Below are 22,327 nucleotides of genomic sequence, written 5' to 3' on the forward strand. Positions count from 1 at the left end.
TTTAGGATAAAAGAAATGACTTTACAGACATAATAAAAACATAAACATGTTTAAAAGAAAACATACAGAAGTATACACTTCTACACATGAAGTATTACTGTAATTTTTGTTTAGAAATGCAATATCCCTTCAACATTGAAAAAGTTCAGAATTAGAAGGAAAGTAACATAATAAAATGAGCAAATGGGCATAGAGCAATAAACATCAATGAACAATGTCTACCTGAGGAGGTAGACATAGGTAGGAGGTCAAATCACAACCATGATCTCTAACCCGAAGGGGGGAATGAATTCCCTTCGGGTCAGGACTGCTCTCTGTGTGCAGGTCCGCTGCAGTTTGCCTCGTTAGCGCTGTTAGCACCGTTAGCTGCGAGCCGCCTGATCAGCTGATCCATGTTTACACCCATTTCGAGGCTATTTCAATGCCCATGGCGGCCTTTAAAAATGCCGTTTTTGCCGTTCTCCTCACCACTACTAACAAAATACACAGGTTAAAACGTGTATTATTAACGTAACAAAAGTATGTATTGTAGTCGATTTGTATTCCATGCACTTATTTTGAAAGCAAGCCGCTAGAATTGACTTCCGGTCATGTTGTGTAAAACTTGCGTGAGGAAGTTGCAGTACTTGTTTGAACGTTTGGAAAGGTTAACGCACCACAAAAATGTTGGCATCGAGTTTCAGGGACTGCAAGGTTAGTGGTTTTCCTTTGAGGAGAATTACGTCACTATTAAACAGGTTACGTCACGCATTTTAGCGGAGAAAGGAGCGACATTGACTGTAAATTCATGTTTATAGGAATTGTTTGCTTATATACAACAACAGCATAGCTCATAGGTGTAGCAAATATAGTTTACATAAGCTTCATGAGGATTAAATCCAATGTCATGTAATGTTGAGAGGGCTGAACCGATCTTTCGCTGAAGATCGGTGACGTGTGCATAAAGGCAGGGAGAAACGATGGCAGCGACGTCAAGTTACTGTATCGGACATCCAGTGCCGGGTGGATGCACAGTCCTCACACCTGCAACCTTGTGCTGTCCTCCCCCCCCCCTTGCAGGCCTGGTGTGCAGAAGGTCTCCCCCTGTCCACCAGCAGCAATGAGGCTTGCAAACTCTATGACGCCATACTCACCCAGGTAACACGCGCATGCCGGGAAGGTGTCTGCACGCGGTGTTAGTGAAAGACGCATCTACAGCTCATCACATGTCTTTTTGTTTGTCTCCTAGTATGTGAAATGGCAGAATGATGAAAACGTGGGAGGATTTGAAGGAAGCATTTCTGCTATTCAGGCAGCTGACCCCAACTTTGGTAAAGAGATAGTTATTAGTTCTTTGCAACCTTTTGTTAAGTCCTGGTGAGACGGAGGCACAGGCAGCAGAAAACAGCTTGTTCAAAGTAAGAAAACCAAGAAGGGATGAAGGTACAAAATATATCTACTGCTGAAATAGTCGAAAATAATAATTCAAAATGACTGTGACCCTAGAGACTTTAAATAAACATTGAGATAAATAGCCTACTTGTTCAGCTAAACAAGCACTTTCCAAAAAGACCTTTGAACGTGTCATAAAACGCGTGTGCACGTACAGCACAGTCACACTTCATAACCACTGAAAACTGCAATCACCTTGGAGGTGAACCAGTTCTATTAACCCTGGTATTTTACATTTTGCACAGTGAAATGACTAAATTAATGCACTGAGCCACAATACATTTATTAGTCAAGACCTTTGCGTTTCCATGACAGGTCAAAATGTCTGTTATACCTCTGATGTGATGACACCTCTGACATTTATTTGATGACTTACTGTGCTGTTGTTTATTTAGCTACGGCATGAACCCGTTGACCTTGAGAAATAGGTGTTGATCAGTGTCCGTCTCTAAAACAAAGCAGTTGTGTGACCTTTAATCAATGTTATAGATGCTGCTCTTTATCACATTGGCTCTTTTAAATGTTTTATTGTGGTTCATGCAGATGAATGAAGCTGCTATGGTGAACTTGGATAGCGTCGTTAAGATGAATCATAGTCAACGGATGAACAAATGCTCTTTGGATTGAAAACAAAGCGTAGGTCAAACCATAATTGGAATAGTTGCAAACTTTCTAACCACACTAATCTTAAGTGTAGTTGTTGTTGTTCAAATGTTGGGCAGGTATTTGTTTCTTTAGTAAACTTGTATCTAGTTTTTCATGGTCTGTAAGCACTGGGTATCGAGGGGTTTCCTTCTTTTGTATTGGCCTTTAAAATCAGCTACTAGACAATCTTTGGCTGAATGTCAAAACTTTACTTTCGACATAAAGTGATGTTACTGTACATCAAGAGGAAAAAATGTCCTAGCAGACGCTTTTCATCATGTCGACTGTTAAATTGCAGCGCGGCAGGAAAACCCTTTTCGCTCTCTGATTTTTGTTCCCCCTGTAGTCATGGGTCATGTGATCAGTACGGGGCTGGAGCTGGTGTCGACGGCGAGCTCCACTCGTCTGAATCAGCGGTTGGCCGGCGCTGTGAGGCGAACCGTGGAGCTGGCCAACAGCCAGGCCCTCTCCCCCAGAGAGAGGCTCCACGTCACGGCCATGGAGCACTTCTCCCACGGGTGAGATCCTGAGCCAAGTCTCCTCAGGGAATCTCGTCCGGCTCGTCCGGGAGGGATGCAAAGGAATTTCATCATGTCAGCGTCAGCGGTTGCCAACGAGGGTCTCGAGATACGAGATTAGATAGAAAAAATCATCACCAATTCAACAACAAGTCAAGCTAGCCGTCATCTTTTACATTACATTACAATAAAACTCACGTCCAAGCATCATGCAAAATAACATTCGTTAAATAAAAAGTGTCTGCTTGAACTGAGAATTGACATAATTGTTAAAAACCTCCCAATATGTTTTTTTGCTCATACATAGGTGTAATTTATTGTAAAAAAACAACTATTGCTCGAGGTCTTTGCCATTTCTTTGCTGTTGTTTTAGAATAAAAAGACAGCAGTGTTAGTTGTGTGAAGGTTGGAGGCTTTGCAAAGCCCCCAAATTGAGTGACGGATCCGGTTTCCATTTGCTTTTGCATTTTGCATATAAGAAATTCATCCCACTCATAAAGCCCGAATGTCCTCCTCCAACGAGCGAGGTCCCTGTTGACATCATGACAGCAGACACTTTTGCAAACTGTAAAATCTTTTTTTTTCAAGGAACTTAAACTGTAGCAAATTTCTCCATCCACTTTCTGTAATGTGGTATATATTTAATTACATAGTTTCAAGATACATTCCCGCCATACATCAAACAAATGGCAGTATAATAATCCTACCAAAAGATACGCGTTCACTGATTTTAATGTAACAAGCTTTAAACAGAGTGCTGCAGTGCAGTCAATTAACATCGGGTCCAAATTAAATATGTTTTTTAATGACTACAAGAACGTGCGCAAGTTTCTCTTTTTCTGTTCCCGTGTGATAAGTTCTATGCAAATTTCAGTCACAGTACGGCAAGTGATCCTCCGATTCTATCTGGAGTGTCTTATTTCCCCATGGCACAGTATTATGAACTGTAATTATGAGGATGCCATCTTTGAATGAATTTGGTTTCTCAATTGTTGTAGAGGATACATTTTTTTTTTTAGGGGCGTCTAAGCTCAATTCAGCACAAAGTATATTGACACCTTTCTTCGTTGTCCTCCATTAATGTCTAACAGTGACTCTGGTTTCTTGCAGACAATTTTCAAAGGCCTGCAACGTCTGGGAGGACATTCTGGTGGATCACCCCACTGATATGCTGGCTCTCAAGTTTTCTCATGACGGTTACTTCTACATGGGAGCCCAAGCCCACCTCAGGGACTCTGTGGCCAGGGTGCTGCCCTACTGGAAACCACACATGCCTTTCTTCAGGTACAAACGCAGCAAACATTACATACATTTTGCATGCTTTGACAATGATAAAGGAGTCATAGAACACATCTACAAAATTAAAAGAACTGTCTTTAAATGGAAATGTAAACAAATAACAGTTTTACATCCACATCAATGGTGAGATACGTGAGATACGTACCTTCTCATGGCATAACTTATACTATTACTTTCAACACATCATCTATCATACAAATTATACCATGTCTGAATGTCATGCTCAATTGAGAATGTTGTACAATGTTTTATGTGCATACAGTACTACGGTTATTATTTTCATAAAGCTTGACATTACATACTATGAATTTTTAAAATTTTTGATGACATATTTATGACATATATAGTATATTTATATACATTTTATTTATATTTTTTTACCACAATAAAAAAAATGCTGGTTTCTGGAGTAGTTTCATAAAGAAACATAAGGGTACATCAGTTAAGCATTCATGTAAGCTCAAAGTACAACTACATTGTTTTTGAGAAAAGGGCATCAAAGCAACACATAAAATTTATAAAATATGCAGTTTTGATGTCCACCAATAAAGATTTAAGTCACACAAGCACATGGAAACACAAATAGGCCATGTACTTTACAGGCCGAGGCTTGACGCAAGTAAATTAACGTTTTCTTCTATTTCATGACATGTTGTCGAAGTCTATGCTCTAGCTGAGTCAGACCAAATAAAATCCAAATCCTATTTAAACATTTAAGGGAGACATCGATGCCTCCCAACTAAATGAGATCTTCAAGTCATGCCTGTATTCCCGACAAATGAATAACCCGTCAGAGCCTTACCCCAGATAGATAGATTAAAGCCCATGTTCCCACTTAGTAGTAATTTAAAAGCCGTTATCAGCATCATCAAACGTTGGCACTGATGTAATGACAATGACTTTTTAAAAACCCAGTGTGTGTGTGTGTGTGTGTGTGTGTGTGTGTGTGTGTGTGTGTGTGTGTGTGTGTGTGTGTGTGTGTGTGTGTGTGTGTGTGTGTGTGTGTGTGTGTGTGTGTGTGTGTGTGTGTGTGTGTGTGTGTGTGTGTGTGTGTGTGTGTGTGTGTGTGTGTGTGTGTGTGTGTGTGTGTGTGTGTGTGTGTGTGTGTGTGCGCGTAGCTACCTGAAGGGAATGTATTCCTTTGGTCTCATGGAGACGCACTTCTACGACCAGGCTCTGAAAGTAGCCATGGAGGTGAGATTCTCTTTTCCATCGCGGGCCGCTGTAAACACTGTTGTCATTATTGCAGCTCGGGGGGTCCAGGCCTTTTTGTGTCAGTTCAATTCGGAAAGTAATTTGCCATTCGCACAGGAATAATGCGTAATGCATACAAAGTGGTTGCGACACGACGCCCCTCAAAACCATTGAGGAACGTCGTGCACGAAACGTGGGTCATTTCCACTTGAGCCAGGCGTTACTTTAGCAGAGAACAGCGTCCGCTATGCGTTTGTGTTGCTTCTCCTCCGAACCATTAAGCTGTTTCGTGCAGGGCCTCGCCATGACTCCGGAGGACGCCTGGTCCGTTCACTCTGTGGCCCACGTTTATGAGATGAAAGCCGAGGTGGACAAAGGCTTGAAATTCATGGAAAGTAGAGAGAAAGACTGGCAGGTACAAATTGTGCTATTCTTCTACAAGCGTGTTTAAAAAAAATCATTTAACAACCTTTTTTCACACACTAAGAGAGCCCAAAAAGACACATTCCACAAGACGTTATCATTTATTTTCAGGTGTCTGACGTGCTGGCCAGTCATAACTATTGGCACTGGGCTCTATACTTCATCGAGAAGGTAAATATTGAAATGAGTTTTCTCATCCAAGCGAATAGTCGGAGGTGAGAGTGTTTGTGGAGCTCGTGTTTATGATATCCTTTCCCTCGGGCAATATGAAGTCTGAAGTTGATTATATTGCGAGATTAATTTGTGTTTGCATCTGTGCCACACTGCCTCTCAACTTATTCACCTTTCTCACCCGCTCCTCCCCCACAGGGGCAATACGAAGCCGCGCTGCAGATCTACGATTCTCAGGTCGGTTTGTGTTGAGGGTCTTGCATCCAAAATGTAATGACAGATCTGTCTGAGTGCATACAAACCGAGTCCTTTCAAGAGCCATGCGTGCACCGGCCCACGGGGGGATTCAGACTAAAAGCAATGCGCGCCGCTTGTTGCGAGTCAAGAAGGGAAAGTGTGTGCAAATGGAAGTCAAATCCACATGACAAATTGTTTGTGTCAAATGCCAGTGTGTGTCAAGTTGATTACTTTTTTATCCACACTATAAATAGGAAAGTCCGGAACAGTTCATAATGTTACTCAACATTGCCCTACGTTCCAACGCAACAGAAATTCTAACACAAAGTTTGATATTCATGAATGTTTTAACCGCTCCCATGAGTAGAGTACAACAAGACGTACACGAGACCCGTCTTTTAAAAATGCATCACTCTGAAGAATGTCATTGTGTGGATGCAGTTACACGTTACGTCCTTCTGTGTGCAGGGTGAACAGTAAATGTTTTGTCCTGCGTTAGGTAATCAGACGCTGCAAAGCAACAGGATCCATGTTGGACACCGTAGACGCCAGTTCAATGCTGTGCAGACTGGAAATGGAGGGTAAGCTGCAGACCGCCGTGGTCGTTGTTAATGTAAACACAGTCGGCATAAAGGACATTGAAAAGTCTGTCACGGTTTGGGTCACGGTTTGGGTCCTCTTCCTGTCTTATTTTGTAGTTTTCTTGTCTCTCGTGTCTCTGGGTGAGCTTCACTTCCTGTCATGTGATTGCCTGAGTGTTCCCACCTGTGTCCAATCACCTGCACCTCCCTTGTGTATTTAAGCCCCGTCATTCTGTCAGGTTGGGGTGCTGGTGCAGGCGGAAGGAGGCAGGACTCAAACGCAGGAGTTTCAAAGTTTCCAAAATGTGCTCTTTATTCAGCACAAAACCGACCAGAAGCAAAAGGACGTGCACCGTCGATGACTAAGACAATGACGCGACCAGGGACAACAGGCACACGGGGCTTAAATACACAAGGGAGGTGCAGGTGATTGGACACAGGTGGGAACACTCAGACAATCACAGGACAGGACAGGAAGTGAAGCTCACCCAGAGACACGAGAGACAAGAAAACTACAAAACAAGACAGGAGGAGGACCCAAACCGTGACACCGTCCCATTGAAAAAAAATACAATATCTTGCACGCCACTCATCAGGGTGCCGTTGAGATTTTGGAAAAGACGCGTTGCCCTCCTTCAGAAGGACACCGGTTGGCCTAATGAAGGTGTTGCAACATTTCTCTAATGTGTTGCTTACTGGCAGATGGGTCATTTAAGGCAGTATGCTTCTCCAACAAAACAGCTACTGATGTGTGAAAATACTCTGAAACCAAAAGCGATTTTAATGAACAGAATCTCTGATGTGTGTGTGTGTCCCGGTGCAGGTGTGTGCGTGAAGGACCGTTGGCAGGAGCTGCTCCAGGTGACGCGCCCGCACACCGACGACCACGTGACCCTGTTCAACGACGCCCACTTCCTCATGGCATCGCTGGGAGCCAAGGACAGCGGCACCTCTCGGCGTCTGCTGGAAGGCCTCCAGGAATTGGCAAAGTAAGCGTCTCGGTGCACCCCCCCCATCTCCCTGTCAGCCTTACATAAGAGCCGCACAGGCCTTATGCAAAGCAGAGAGACCGAAGCGAAGGCTGAGCGTAGGCTGGCGAGATGCAGAGAGCGTCCGCGGTCACAAAGGGAAGGCAGAGCCCTCCCTCTGCAGCAGATGCAGCAGCAGCTGTGGCGAGGCGGTTCCGACGCGCTCCGGCGTCCTGACCGCGGGCGCCCCGTGCTCTCCATGTCGTCCGCTCTGCATTTAAGCTGCCGCTTCAATTTCGTTCTTTTTTACGTTTTTTCAGAATGATGTGATATAATCCAAGTCACAATAGCTCTTAAAGTAAGAAACAGGAGACATGAGGACATTTGAGTTGTGCATTTATTTATTTTTCTTACTTCATTGGCTTGGAAGGAATCCACGGGGCAACATAATCCACATTTATGCCATTAAGTCATTCCACCTGCTGGGAGGCAGTGGCTCTAAGCATTAGCTTACACAGTGAGTCCTACTCGGATATTCAGGTTTTTACAGTCAAGTGGAGTCATGCACGAATAAACGCACCTGCAGTTGTTATATAGATTTTGTTAAGCTATGTCTATGTCTTGAAAGTTACACATGTTGGTAAGGGATATTTATGAATTTCATTTCTTTTAAACCGCAAAAGTTTCTTCTGTAAATTTGCTTGAAGTTACCTCCAAATTATAACTTTTGCCTTAAAGTAGTTTCTCTCAAACTGAAATGTTTTCATTGGCCCCCAGCAGCTTCTAAGCCTCTCAGATGCACCAGTAAATCCTCCTTTTCCTCCACAGAGAGCCGGGGGACAATCAACAGCATCATTTGGCAGCGTCTCTAGGTGTGTCGGTGTGCGAGGCCATGATGGAGTACGACCAGGGCAACTACGATCGGACCGTGGACCTTCTGTACCCTCTACGCTATCGGGTGGTAGAAATGGGTGGGAGTGATGCACAGGTACGCTCCCCAGGGAACAAGTGTCTGCGGTAAACCAGAAGCCAACGAGAAGAAATACAGTCGAAATCCACCGTCTTAACCAGCGTTGCGGAGCGCAGCTCAGACGCCGCGTTTGTATTCTGGGAAAACGGATGTCGCTGTGGTTCTGAACGCTGTGCATAGACGCCATATTCTTACATGGTGTGAGAATGTGCAGCCCGGTGCCCTGACCCATGAATAATTCATCCGTGATGGATGCTGATGGACTTGTGTTCAGAGAACTGTGCAAGGTGCTAAAGTGTAAATATAGTATAAAGTACAACACAAAGGAATAGAAAGACGCTCTTTACGGTATCGGAGTGAAACTGATGTCTGATGATGGTTTTGTCTTCTGTTTTCAGAGGGACATCTTCAATCAGCTGCTCATTCATGCGGCCATAAAATCGGAGAACAAGCACCATCAGAAAATGGGAAGGTAACGCACAACAAGGATTTCCTGCCAATCCGAAGGCTTCAATTTCTGCCTTTGATGTTTATTTAAAAAGAACATATCTAAAGCACTATTCGAAGCACTGGATTTCCTCATGACACACGTTGCTGTTGCTGTAGCCGTCCACTCAGGTTTTCATCAGTTCCTGTGTTTCCAGAACGCTAGCTTAATGCTCCCATTATGCAACCCACAGCCCCTTGTCTGCACACTATGTTGGCCTTTCATTATTGATCAGTTTAGCCTCTCAGCTTGTCTCTGTAAATCTCTGTTTAAAACCTCATACTGTTCCGTGTTGTGCTGAATTCCTGCAGATGTCTTGTACTCGAGCGCGATGCCATGAGGCCGAACTCCCCTCTGACGGGTCGTCTGATGCAGAGGGCTTTGGCTCTTCACAACTAGGAGGACTGATTGCAAGCTGCTCCGGGGAGTTCTCATGCTAATACAGTCATCATCCTAGTCTGATGGGCCAGAGTTTAGGTTGCATCCAAAACTTTCCACTGCAATGCTTTTTGAATCTAGATCTTGGTGCTCTTGTACCTGCAGACCATTTAAGCTTTGTACGTGACATTATACCACATAAATACATACATTCTTTGGAATAAAGCCAATCCTAAAGTCATGTCCAATAATGATTGAGTAACACAAAAGATGCAATACACTTTTAAAGCGGCAGACACGCTCACATTCAAAATGTATTCGACGTCGCTGTGACACAGCAGCAATAAAAAAGATGCCCTTGCCCATGTCAGACAAGTACTGCGAGTTCTTTTCTTCCTGTCTTTCCCCGCGGCGGCCCGCTCTCACAACACTGAGGTAATGTCATATTGGATCTGAGAGATCAGGATGTGGGACAGCACGATGCCTGCAATCTGGAGGACAGGAGCAGCCACTTTAGATCACGGAACAGACTCTCGGTGACCGAACAGACTTCGCCGAGCCTCTCAAGGTCCGGCGGGCTCATTTTGCACCAGATTCATATTTAAAATGAGATTTGAATGGATTGTGTTACTTGTATTTACTCAATAGTCATATTAACTGAATTCAAACAGCAGACGAATCCAGTAATGGAGTTAAAGACCAAAAATAGAACTTCGTAATCAAATGACTCGCACATCGAAGCCAAGCTGGAATACTAGCGCAATTGTTTTGACAGGACTCATGGGTAATTCACATGCTTCCCTCTTAGCAGAATCTTCGGGGACCCAATCAGACAGATATGAAAGCAAGAAACATTAGGCAAAAGATCCAGTGGCAAAGCAGCATGCTGTAGGAGAATGCAATGTGACAGTAGCTGAATCAGTTTCATAAGTAAGTAAACTAATTATTTAGAGGCAGCTTTTGATAAGTGCTTGTTTGATTTCATGGCCAATCTAACATTTTGACTTGACTTATCACCAGTTCTTGGTGGTGTATTTGAGGTGTGTGGAGCTCAGTGAGAAGGAGGGCGGAATCACTACGCTTCCATTATATGGCATGCCGACTTCTACCCCGCTGGCACATTAACCTGAGCTTCCTGTCGAGGACAATGCAATAAAAGAATAATGTGCAGTTAAAAATTAATTGTCCATAGTTATTGCTGTCTAGGTATAAGCCTAGTTTAAATCATTTCTATCCCAGTGACCTCACACCCTGTCGGTTTCCTCTAGAATAAGAATACCTTTGGAGGTTGTTTTGTGTGTGTGTGTGTGTGTGTGTTACTTAAAGAAAGCTGCGGGGCCCTGATTGATGAACTGTTAGCTGTACTACGTTTTTTAGCCCCGTCCAAGTACACCGTGAGGGGGAAGGGCCCGTCACTAAAGGTGATCCCCACAAACTCAATTCCAGCGAGTCTCCAGTTGGCTCCAATATTGATGTATTGTATTTTTTTTAGACGATGCCGGAGACATTTCTCGGGCAGAATCGTCTGAGGTTACCCGTGGGAGAGGACTGTTGTGGGAAGGTTTGTGTGTGGACTGAATTAAGTAAAGCGATGAGTGGGGTTACCTGAGGCAGGGCAGTGCCCAAGGCGAGAGCCCCCACCAGCAAGAGGTGAGACTCGATCCACATCGCCGCTTTGTCCACGCAGCCCACAGGGTGGATGGACTTGTGCGCCTCCAGGGGACTCATGGTTTGGACCCCGAAGCCGCACATGGTGTTGATCACTGACTGTGTACCGGATGGACGACGTGGAAGAAGAGAAAAACGGGAGAGAGTTTGAGAGAAGGTCTTCTGCCGTACTCTTTTTGTGTATTGCACCTGTGACTCTGCAGGTCACAAGACACTCCCACAGGCTGCTTCTCACATTAAATTGCATTGACAACGATTTGGTCAATGGTCAGAGTTAGGTCAGAGTTCTGCAGATGTCTGTTGATTGTAGACTTGTGAGTAAAGAGGGGGGAAGGAAAACAGATACTGATGCATTCATGTACATTTGATGCAATTAGACAGACATGCAGACATCACTTCTACTTTGAAAGAGTTTAGAGGTTTGAGTAGCAATCTCAAGGTTATATACAACAAACAAAGGGTTGGTTAGTGTGTGGTGAAGTAGCACAGCGGAAGCGCTGCTGACATCAGCCCCTGCACTGCACTTGAAGGTTGTGGGTTCAAGCCCAGATGTGGAAATATCATTTAAAAAGAGTTTTGAGGTTTAACTCACATGCTCAAGGCTAAATAGGAGAATCAAAGTTGGCAAAATGTGACCAGGACTGGTAGTATAGGGGTGAGTGCAGGGTGCCAAAAGCCTCTGTGCGCACCGCCAGTGGTTTCAAATCCCACCCGCCAAGTCTTGAGCACACTACCGCGGAGGTAGTAGTGGGGGCATTGTCCCCACTGGTTGTTTCAGAGAAGTGTACCCTGGGGGTTATGCAGAAACACAAGGCGCGGTCACTTGAGTTATGATGGCATTGTCAAGAATGATAAAGAATCTTTTGAATGATGATGAATTGAATTTGATGTTAATTGCTTTGCTTTTAGCTTTTAGCACTTATTAGCCATGCTACGTAGCCTATAGGGTTCCACCTTTTTGACGGGAGAGAAGGCCAGATGAGTCAGTAAAGATGAGCAGATGTGTCTCATTCAGTGGTCTGTCTACTTCAGGGCATCCTGTGGACAACCTTAAACTGACAGTCTGGCACAGGGTGTAGATTTGTTTACCCTTTTTAGTGCATCCACCCTCCAATTCTCTGTTACATTCAAATTCAACTCACTTGTGCCTTTACCAATGCAGGAAGGATAAATAGCATGGTTGATCCTCCAAGATGCACCAACCCGTCTCTGGGGCAATATCCCATTATGATTTTTTATAAATGTCATTTACCCAAAACTAAAAACGGATTTAGGAAGAGCCACCATGTCCCTTGAGGGTTGAATCCAGATAAGGTTTAAAGTACAGAAATTTGGGGCATTTGGCATTAGTGACAGGGATGTGTAGGTTGCTTCATCTAAGATCATTCCAGTCATGTCATGGGAAAAAAAATATTGTGATAAAAGTCAAACTATGTAGGGTCAAAATATAATATATATATATAATATAATATATAATATATATATTATTAGGGCCGGGACTCGATTAAAAATATTAATCTAATTAGAGGCTTTGTAATTAATTAATCAAAATTAATCGCATTTTAATTGCATAAATATTTGACCTGAGAACAGTGAGAAGTAATTTTTTTCACATGGATTTTTATTTTTGTTCAACCAATTCCAGCAGACAAGTGTAGAAATAGCATATTTAGAAATATAGTACTTTCAGAAATTCAGGTAGCCTATAGGTAAGTAGACCTTCTGTAAACTAGGTTTTTTTAAGTAGACCCAATACTTTCAAGTACATTCAGAACATTGGTTATTTTTTCAGACGTGGACTTAGTTACCCTGGTCCTTAAACCAGTCATCTGGTGCAGTGTGGGTTGGGTGTGGGTCCTTGTACTCGGGTCGGGCTAACGTCCACGCTAGCTGCTAATTGTTTTGCGTTGAGGTGATAGTTGAGGCTCGATGTGAATTCCTTGTTGCACAGCTTGCACACAACCACGCTCTTATCGACGCTTCCATCCGTGTGTTTATTATAATAAGATGTCCCATTCACGGGGCCACCCGACACGGTCTCGTCAGCTTCTTCGTTCATGTTCACTGTGGTTGGTTGTTGTCTGAAGTCATGAACGCTAGTTGGTGCTCCAGTATAATCGGTCCGCCGAAACTCATCCAGTGAGAAACGTTCCGCGGTGCAAAAAATAAGTGTAAAAATGCGTAAAAAATATTTAATGTGTTATTTTTTGTGTAATTAATTAATCTTAATTCACATTGTAATTAATTAATCGTAATTAACGCGCTAAAGTCCTGGCCCTAGTATATATACATATATATATAAATATAAATTGTAAATGTGTTCAGCTTGTGCATCCTTGGTTGAACCTTAATGAGAAATGAGCTTTAACACTGCTTTAAAGGTTGGTCAATATTATAGGCCGCATACTAATGTTCTTTATGTGACAAACTTTAGTCAACATGCTACTGTTACTATTACTTACTTACCTTAATTGACTTGATTTTTTATTGGACATTCTATAGTGTGATTTTTGTATTACTTTTTTTCATACACTATGCTTATGTAATGCTTTTCTCAAAATACTGTACAATAAGTTAACAAATTCAGTTTATTCATCAGTTTATAGTACTACGACAGAACTGATTTAACACACTCTACTATGCATTTTTTATGACACGCTATGACTTCATTCAAGATGCTGAATTATGATTTTTTCATGATTTTCTTTTACATAATATATGATGGCTTTTCTGATGTCTTTTGACATTCTATACTGTGACTTTTTTTATGACATTTGTCAACGTACTGTACTATGACCATTTGATGATTTTCTTTTGACTTTTTGGGGACTTTTTTTAATATGACAAACTATGACTTGATTGCTTTTGACCAACTGTATACAACTAAAGGAATGTATAATTTTGATACTTGTGTCATGGGCAGTTCCCAAGTCATGTCCTCTGTAACATTAAGGGAAGGGATTTCTTTGATTGTTGCATCCCAACTATTAACCTAATGTTTCCTCACATATTCTGCATAGATTTCCACTGCACTGTATGTTCGCTCAGAGAACTGAGATTCCGAAAGCAACCTAGACTGATATCATTCCTGTTGTTCACTTTCATTATGTGCAAGTTGCAATGGTCCAAGTGCGGTCTTACACATTAGTGTTGATTGCAAAAACTGCACAAATAAGAGTGATTTTCAGAGCACCACCAACATGTAAAACATCCCACTGCAACACAAAGCTGGAAACAAGTTGCTCTTGTGCCAAATGCACATAATTAGGTAACACGTTAGATAACAGGAACAGGCTGTATTTGGTGCAGCCTTACTTTGCAAATGAGCCTCATTGCCGAAACAGGTCCAACTTTTGTCTCTTACATTATAATTAGTGCAATATTTCTAGGTTTAAAAATGGTTGGAAATTCATCAAGCTGTCGGGAGCTGCATCCATTCTTGTGTTTCATTGTTGACTGATGGATCATCCTTGGTTGTAAGAATGACAACGAGAGTCTCTTATGCTGTGTCACAGCAGCATCCGGTGAATAAAGCGATAGCTGCATCTCATGCTCCTCTCACTATAACGAAGGAGGGCAAAACAAAGGTCCATAGTTGTGCACTTTACCTGGCATTAATAGCATTATCGGGTGAAAAGCCACGTGAGCCTATTATCGAGGGATATTATCAATTGTAGGCAACGACGGATGCTCTGACAGAGATGGAAATGGCCGCTGTGTCCTCAGCGCCGTCTTTCTCCTCCGGGAACCCGAGCGGAATATTACAGGGGAAGGTGTACAGTCTGCGATACTATGTATACGGCTGAGCAGGACCAGCTCGGCCTCAGGTGGCCCGATCCCAGCCGGTCTCGACCAAGTTCTGACTTTGGTGGAAAGTTGTTTCGCTTTATTCAGCGAACGCGACATGAGGCGTTACTTAGAACCCTCGTTCAGGGTGAAGTTTTCACACAGAGCGCCTTGCTTCACATGGTTAAAACACTTCTAACTACTGCTCAACCTAATCTGTCTTTTTCATGGCAGTGGTTTAAAGTTTACCGAGAGCGTTTCAGTTAGTGATGAGTTTGTCCACACACGGCATGTCAATCAAACAAAACCCCCTCACCTCTCCAGGAACAGGAGTGCAGCAGGAGTAAGGCACAGCGCAGCGCTCAGAGCTCGGGTTCTCATGTGTGCAATTGAAGTACAGGTTCCAAGACCAGTCCGTGTAGTTGTTCCACCCGCAGCATTGGAACTGGGTGGAGAGAAGAAGAGAGACACAGAGAGGGAGAGCAGAGCAGAGCAGGTGTATATTTAGAAACGTGGTCTTGCTGTGAACTACATCCTGCCAGTCTGGGCTTCTCCCACGGGGGGGGAAACCCGGGCTCACCAGTGTGCCAGTCTGTGCAGATGGGAGGGGAATATCACACGGGGAGACCCGTGGAGTACAGGAAGTGTCGGTAACGTGTAGCCTCTCATGTGGAAATCCCCCCAGTGAGGCCAAAACAACAAACATAAGTGGCCATTTACTGTGGTTTCTTAGGTTAAGTGCTCAGGCACATTCAATGAAGCACTAGCCCCGGATCAATTTGAACACTTGCGACGTGTGGGTAGCAATGCACACACGGAGCAGCCACTCCAGGCTCTGAACCAAAGCACCTCTTTCTGGATGTAATCCATCAGGTTCTGCAGATCCAGGTCATCCCTGTAGTGAACGATGGCTTTCTTCACAAACTTTTCCAAAGCATCCCGAGTCTGAGGGAGGGGGGACGTAGGAGATTTAGTACAAAGAACAATAGCTTTAACGGTATAACATGAAGCGTTACACAGCATGCAGACATCCCCCCCCTTTTCTCAAGCTCCGACATGCGCAAGAGGTGGTGCAAAGCTGGGCGAGCCAGCTGAACACAGCGATTACTTTGTAAAGCACAAATAAACACATCCTGCTAACAAATCCTGCAGGAGGGTGCTGTCATATTTTATAAAATGCCACCCAAAGAACGCTTTTTCCTGCAGTGGCCTGTCTGCACTCTGTGCCGGTCTCTGCTCAGTCGCTGATCGTGTAATACAGCCAAAGTAAGAATAAAAGACAAAATAGAGACACAGAGGCTCTCTGTAGACTCTGAACTGATCCATACACGTCTATATTACCAGCCTGAGTGAGCGGGGAAGGATTGAAGGTAGTATTTATCTTTAATAAAGTATGTTGTTTCAGTATGTTCCATTTCACACGGAACGTATTCTTTATCAGAAGCAAGGACTTATTTCTCAAATGAGATGTTTAGGTTATGAACGCTATGATGTGTTCGCATCTTCATCTTCATTTTCATCTTCATGTATCTGTAAAAAACACTGACTGCCACTGAAAAATAAACATGAATAATATACTAGACACATCACGCCCTCTTTTGTGAAATTGTGTGAGCATCCTGTGGGATATATCTCTGAAATGTGGCAGCAGAGCAGCTTGATGGCCGGAATGAAATATAATGACAATAAGAACATTTTTCACGCCTTTCAGACCAAATGTACAAGATGCAAACAAAACTCACAACACACGCAGGTTTCGCCTACCGAAGATAATTGGTTGAATTTCACAATTTGTTATGAAATTGTCATCTCCTTTTTGTACGAATAAATAATGCCCATATCAAAATATAAATTAAATTCATTGATTGGTTTGAATAATCTGTAATGAGGCTTTTGAAACTAAATGAAGTGGATCCAAACATTACAATTGTGTTACTTATTTTGTTTGCTTTAATCGTGTCAATTACTTGCATTTTATTTAGTTGTTCTATTCTCATGAATGAATAGTGTTAGGAAAACATAGTACAATGAGGGCCATGGTTATACAGACTTGAGTTTCGATGTAATATAGCTAATGTGCCACTGAACTTTAAAAATGTCATTAAGGCTCTGAATTCCTCTTGTTGCAGACGGGTCATGCTGATAAATACTGTGAGCTGTATCGAAATACCCGAAAATCTTTGAGTAGTCTAACTAAATTGTGGGAGTACTTTTACGGCTCCCCCTTCCTCCTCCTCCTCCTCCTCCTCCTCCCCCCCCCCTCCACTCCCCTCTCTGTCTCCCCAACGTGGTGCAGAGTGCTCGTGGACCGCGGTTCCTACCGTCACACCTCCCCATGTCATTAGTGGCAGAGTCTCCTTCAAGGGATCTGTTGAAATGGAACATTTGGTTCCACTTTGAAGTGCCGGAGCATTTGAATCATTTAGCGAGAAAAGGATGCTGCGAGGGTTGTTAAACTGCTCTGTTTAGCAGCACGCAGTCCAAGGGCTGACATGGGAGAGGCGAGGTATCATCAGGCGCCCGGCACACATCGATGCCAGAGTACGTTGCCACTGGTGGGTCCTGTGTTTTTATTCTATGAAGATGTTACTGTAAAGGAGATAAGTTGATTTAAGAGGGAGGAGGCCCTTCCCTTTCTCCTGTGGGTCCTGTGTGGTGCTCAGATGGATACACCAAGGAATGCACAGACATACGCGTTGATATTTAATGATCGGAAACAAGGGATTACAAATATTATAATTGTTTTCTTAATAGAGAGGAAAAAGAATACGTCACACGCAATTATGTTTATCCTTTAGATTATCTCAAAACCATTTTTTCACTGATAAATTATGTAGATAATATATGTATAATTGATCCTCTTGATGTTCTACAACTCACATGAAAAAATCTGAGAATCTGATGTTTCCATAAATGGCCCAATTGGCACTAAATACAAATCTGTAAATTGTGCTGTTTGTGTAAAATAAGTCAACACTACTATTTCTTGCTAACAGGAAAGGATGCAGTACTGGGTTGTACATTAATAAGAACACTGCATTGCGTAAATCAATCTTAATTCATGTATTAAACATTCAGAGCAATAATATTGCAGCCAAAAAATATTTTCTATGAGAATATATCCTGATGTGTATGTGAGCTTCTCCTTGCTCTCTGCTCTGACTCATACACAAGAGGTTAGAGATTACCTCACTGCACTCGTTTTTTTTTTAGAGCCCAAGTGCATGATGGGAAACAACGGGCTGTCGCCTGACCGCTGAGTTGATTCTTCCTAGAATTGACCAAAAACACCATGTTTTGTCTAGAATCCAAATAGTTAAAAGGAGAAGCTCAGAGAGGCTTTTGAAATGTCTCAGATCTCAGAGCTGGACCCTTTTTTAATGCAAATACATTTTGCAAAAAGGATTAAGGACACAGCTTTAGTATTTTCCAGTTTATACGCACCACATGCACATTAGAATGTGTGCAATGCCACTCAAAGGTTTGGACAGATTTTTCTCATTCAATGAGAAATATGATTGATGCCAGAGTCGGATTCTTCATCAACTCCCTTGTTTATAAAAAGTAGCATTATTCTCCATATGCTGTGTGGCGCTGACATTCTCCCCCCCCACCCCCACCCCCTTTGGTCTCAGTGGGTAAAAATTCTACGACTTGTTACGTTTAATACAAATGCACAGGTGTTTGTTATTTGTTTGTATACCACTCTAGTGCAAGAGTTGTCAGACGAGTACCTGATCAGAGTAGAAGAAGCCCAGAACTGCTATGGCAAGCTGAGTGAGGAAGACCAATGTGAGGCTGATGGAGAACTAGAGGAAGCACAGAAACACATCAATATTAGAACACTGTTTACCTCAGACAAAACTGTCAGATTTGTTGTTGCACACGATGGCTTTGGAGTAAATGTAATTTGAGCTGCCGTATGGGAAGCAAAGCACAGCGCCCGTAATAGTAATGTTTCTATTACTGTCTTGAGGAGGTGAATGTTCTGTCGGAGCGCTCCGATGCATCCGCAGAAAGTGACGAAGAACATGACCACCCCCACCACAATTAGGATGACAGCCGGGTCGATCAGGAACGTGTTCCGCACCGTGTCTGCCAGAAAGACATGAAAAGCACCCGTTTAATTCTCCTCTGCTGCTACCTGTACTTATTTTCCTCTCTGCTCTTATTTCCAGCTTTTTAAACGTCCATTCATTCGAACTAACGGGTTCCCTTACCTGCTCCTATTCTCCTATTTTATTTTCCAATCCTCTCTTCCTACAACAGCTGCCTCCATTCTTTTAAAATATTAATTCTCTATTGTGGATTATGCAGAGATAATCAGTTGGGTGAGCTCAGGTAAATCCTTTTTGGTTGTCTAATTCATATTGCAAATTAAATGTGAAAATAATGACGCACGGTAAAATGAGGATAAAGCTCATATTTGGCGACCCACTAAACATATCAAGCAATTGCTTTTGTGATCTGGGTCAACAGGTGTCCAGCTATACGAGGTCACCGTGTCACAGCAGCACAGCTCAGGAGACATAAAATGAATGGAGAGGCAACCTAAAATAAATATATAACAAACAAAATATATTCTACGTTCTTAAGCTGAAAACCGGATAAAAGACATTGTCTGTGGAGCTTTAGAAGTGTGGAAAATGTGCACCTGGATATGTAAAAAGTGTGCAATGTTTGTACCTGTAGCTTTCTGGATTTTAGCATACACTCCGATGGCAACAATCAACAGGGAGAAAACCTGGGGAAAAGCATATTGAGCAGATGACTTATTTTGCTTCACATTTAGCAACAACTAGTCTTTTCAAATGTGCTGCCGAACGCAACTGGAGATCTAAACCTGGTCTTTGGCAAAGGTCCTTGTTGGACATTTTTCAAATGTATAAGCTGGTAGTCTCCTCTACTAAATAAAACGCTAAAACTCATGCACTATTCCCTTAGAGTTCAACATATCCATGTTTTCCTTAACAATCCATTGAAAAACGTCTAGATAATGTATCAGCAAATCATGTTTAATTCCTGAAGGTGTTTTCTTTATTTGGACAGTTGAAATTACTTTATTTGCACTTCCACCAGGGACAGGTGTGATCTGATCACCATCAATAATTCTTTCCTCAGGTGCTGAGCGTGCACAGCTTTATTGCAGCGTCAGTTTACGTCTCCACCATAAACAGACAGATGGAAGTCAGCGGGGGGGGGGGGGGGGAACAACCAAACATATGGATCCTGACTCAAATCATCTGAATGTGGATAAAGTAAAGCGGAGAAGTCGTCTTTCTGTCACCTTCTGAACTTAAAATCTCTGCATGTCTATTCGCTGAGCCGGGACCTAACTATTGTTACACTGTACAAAAAAAGATCCTATATGGTTTAAAACTATCAACACAAATGAGACGTTGGCAGCCCATAAGGTGCATGCATTGGATGAAGGGAAGAACACGTCTGAACAATACATGTTGTAAAAACCTGCATTATATCTCAAGGCCTTTCACATGCAGCCCTTATTCTAAATTGTTACCGTGAAAAAGGTTTGTTTTATCTCCATCACATTTTTTTTCAAAGAATAATTTGAGTTAAACAATAGCTGAGAAAACAAAAAAACAATGATTTTTTTTAGAAACTGCTGATTTCCTAAAGAAGTGCGTTTTGCTTGTTTTTAGAGTCCATCCTCCTTTGTGTAGGAGCGTTTGCACCTGCAGCTCCATTTTTCTGTTTGCCACTGCGTGTGCTTATTTGAATACGGGTGACAGCGTGCATTTGCAGCACACGCACACAGTCAATGCATTCCAGCTCTGTTTTCGGGCTTTTCAAAGGGATAAATGGGGGCGGATTGTGCGCAGAGGTGAAAGCCAGCTGAACTGAGGACGCCGGGATGCAGGGGACAAAGACCTGATGGATTAGGGCTGCAGTGTTCACTTCGGAGCCCGTGTCTGATAAACAAAGTCGAGGCGGGCCGGGCTGTGTGGCTGCAGTTACTGCTGAACGCTTCCAAACACTATACTAAGAGTACAGGGCACGCCCCCCCCCCCCGCCGGGTTGGTGCAGGATGGGATAAACACGGGTACAAGACGAGGTGAAGGCAGCTACACGGGATCTATGCGCCTGAAGAGTCTAAAGCCTGAGTCGGCTTGTGTGAATTAAACTTATGTTGGAGACAAAGGGCCTGATGGAAAGTCCTGTTTCTTTACACATTAGTTGTCTCCTGGCCTCGAAGTAGTGGAGCTCGTATTACTTTGTACCCATACTGTATTTCTCTTCATTTGAGTTTTTCTAAGGTTGTTTTTTTTTTTGTTATTGATTAGGTTGGTTTGGTTTAACTGCAGTGGGTTCATGCTTTAACCAGTTGTTCACTATTGATTATACTCAACCTTTTATCTGTTAGCTTTCTCAACCATATACTTTTTTATAAGTATGTATGTAAATATGTATAAATTACTGACTAACTATTCTCAGAATGTAAACATGACTTTCAAATGTTTTTGTGTTATGTTTATATTTACTTTAAACAGTTAATATATTCCAGTTATTCATTCATTTCAGCTAACTTTTTTTGGGGCTTAACTCAACTAATATTATAACTCTCCACGTAGCTCTGGTTACTGCAGCAGCACCGTCCGGGGCATCACATCATGGATGGGAATCACTATCACAAGGACTCTTTGGGACAATGTAACCCACAGAGCATTCGGTTCAACACTAAATAAACAGATACAGAAACATCCAGATACACACCAGCGTTGGGCTTTCACAGCTAGTTTAGTGTGAGTCAATGCTCAACTAATGATAATAATACAAGAGTGAAGATTTATGATGAGTCATTTCAGTGTCTGTGTTTAAACAGGCAGCAGAAGGGCGGCTGGGTGCTCCTGCTGTTTCCAGCTGCGGTTACTATCTGATTTATATTTAGTCATTTATTATTTACAAGTTCATTTTCTGATTTAATTTGCCCTCCTTTGCTAGTAGATTTGTCATTTTTGGAAAGCTAAAGCTCCCCGATACCTGTGCTCACAAACATGCAGGATACATGGAGCCCTGGGTTGCTGCAACAGCTGTGATTTTGTCACCACTAACCCTTCAACAGCGCAACTCTACTCACCCAAAACACAAAGCTGAAGAAGAACAGAAAGTATCTCATCCAGGGGTTGACAAAGGTGAAAACCTCAGCTCGGTTCAGACGACGTTTCCCTTCCATCGTCTGTACGTGTTTCTACCTTAAGGTTAACTTCGAATGTCCTCAGATCGAGTCCCACCCCGCAGACACCCTGCAACCACCACGTGGATCTGTGAAGAGGGGGGGGGGGGGGGGGGTTGTGAGGGGTGTCAGGCTGCCCAAAATAGGGGAGGGGGGGGGGGGGGGGGGGGGAGGCATGGGTATGTGACGCTGCCCTGCCATGCTGCCGGGGCCCAGAACAGTCCGTGTGGGCAGGCCGATCAGGTTACACACAAAAGGTCTGTGGCTCAGAGCAGCTGGAGTGAAGTCACGCTGCTGCTAGATTGAAGACCTTCCTTCATGCCGCTGACTCTGTGTGTGTGTATTTGCTTGCTCTTTTACTTCAAAGTGATCCTGA

General features: G+C 43.0%; 2 protein-coding genes across 3 annotated transcripts; one reads left to right on the plus strand and one right to left on the minus strand.

The window, feature by feature from the left end:
- Window positions 1-552: 552 nt before the first annotated feature.
- On the plus strand, window positions 553-9,684 carry ttc38 (tetratricopeptide repeat domain 38). Its single transcript, XM_037450546.2, has 14 exons — window positions 553-693; window positions 1,060-1,137; window positions 1,229-1,310; window positions 2,423-2,594; window positions 3,705-3,878; window positions 5,012-5,087; window positions 5,383-5,502; window positions 5,622-5,681; window positions 5,880-5,918; window positions 6,418-6,499; window positions 7,323-7,488; window positions 8,296-8,455; window positions 8,836-8,909; window positions 9,236-9,684. Exons 1-14 carry the CDS (start codon window positions 664-666, stop codon window positions 9,321-9,323), a joined length of 1,401 nt encoding a protein of 466 aa, XP_037306443.1. The 5' UTR covers window positions 553-663; the 3' UTR covers window positions 9,324-9,684.
- Window positions 7,847-22,009, minus strand: tspan33b (tetraspanin 33b). Of its 2 annotated transcripts, XM_037450554.2 has the most exons (8): window positions 21,856-22,009; window positions 19,443-19,500; window positions 18,724-18,851; window positions 18,491-18,565; window positions 15,606-15,701; window positions 15,073-15,201; window positions 10,908-11,069; window positions 7,847-9,793 (listed from the first exon to the last, which is right to left on the minus strand). In XM_037450554.2, the coding sequence occupies exons 1-8, from the start codon at window positions 21,949-21,951 to the stop codon at window positions 9,725-9,727; spliced, it is 813 nt and encodes a 270-aa protein (XP_037306451.1). In that variant the 5' UTR covers window positions 21,952-22,009; the 3' UTR covers window positions 7,847-9,724. The 2 variants fall into 2 exon arrangements, with proteins under 2 accessions (XP_037306451.1, XP_037306450.1); XM_037450553.2 differs by lacking the exon at window positions 7,847-9,793 and having other exon boundaries at window positions 10,606-11,069.
- Between the last annotated feature and the right edge of the window lie 318 nt (window positions 22,010-22,327).

This window comes from Pungitius pungitius, chromosome 6 (assembly GCF_949316345.1).
Source record: "Pungitius pungitius chromosome 6, fPunPun2.1, whole genome shotgun sequence".
Classification (NCBI taxonomy): domain Eukaryota; kingdom Metazoa; phylum Chordata; class Actinopteri; order Perciformes; family Gasterosteidae; genus Pungitius; species Pungitius pungitius.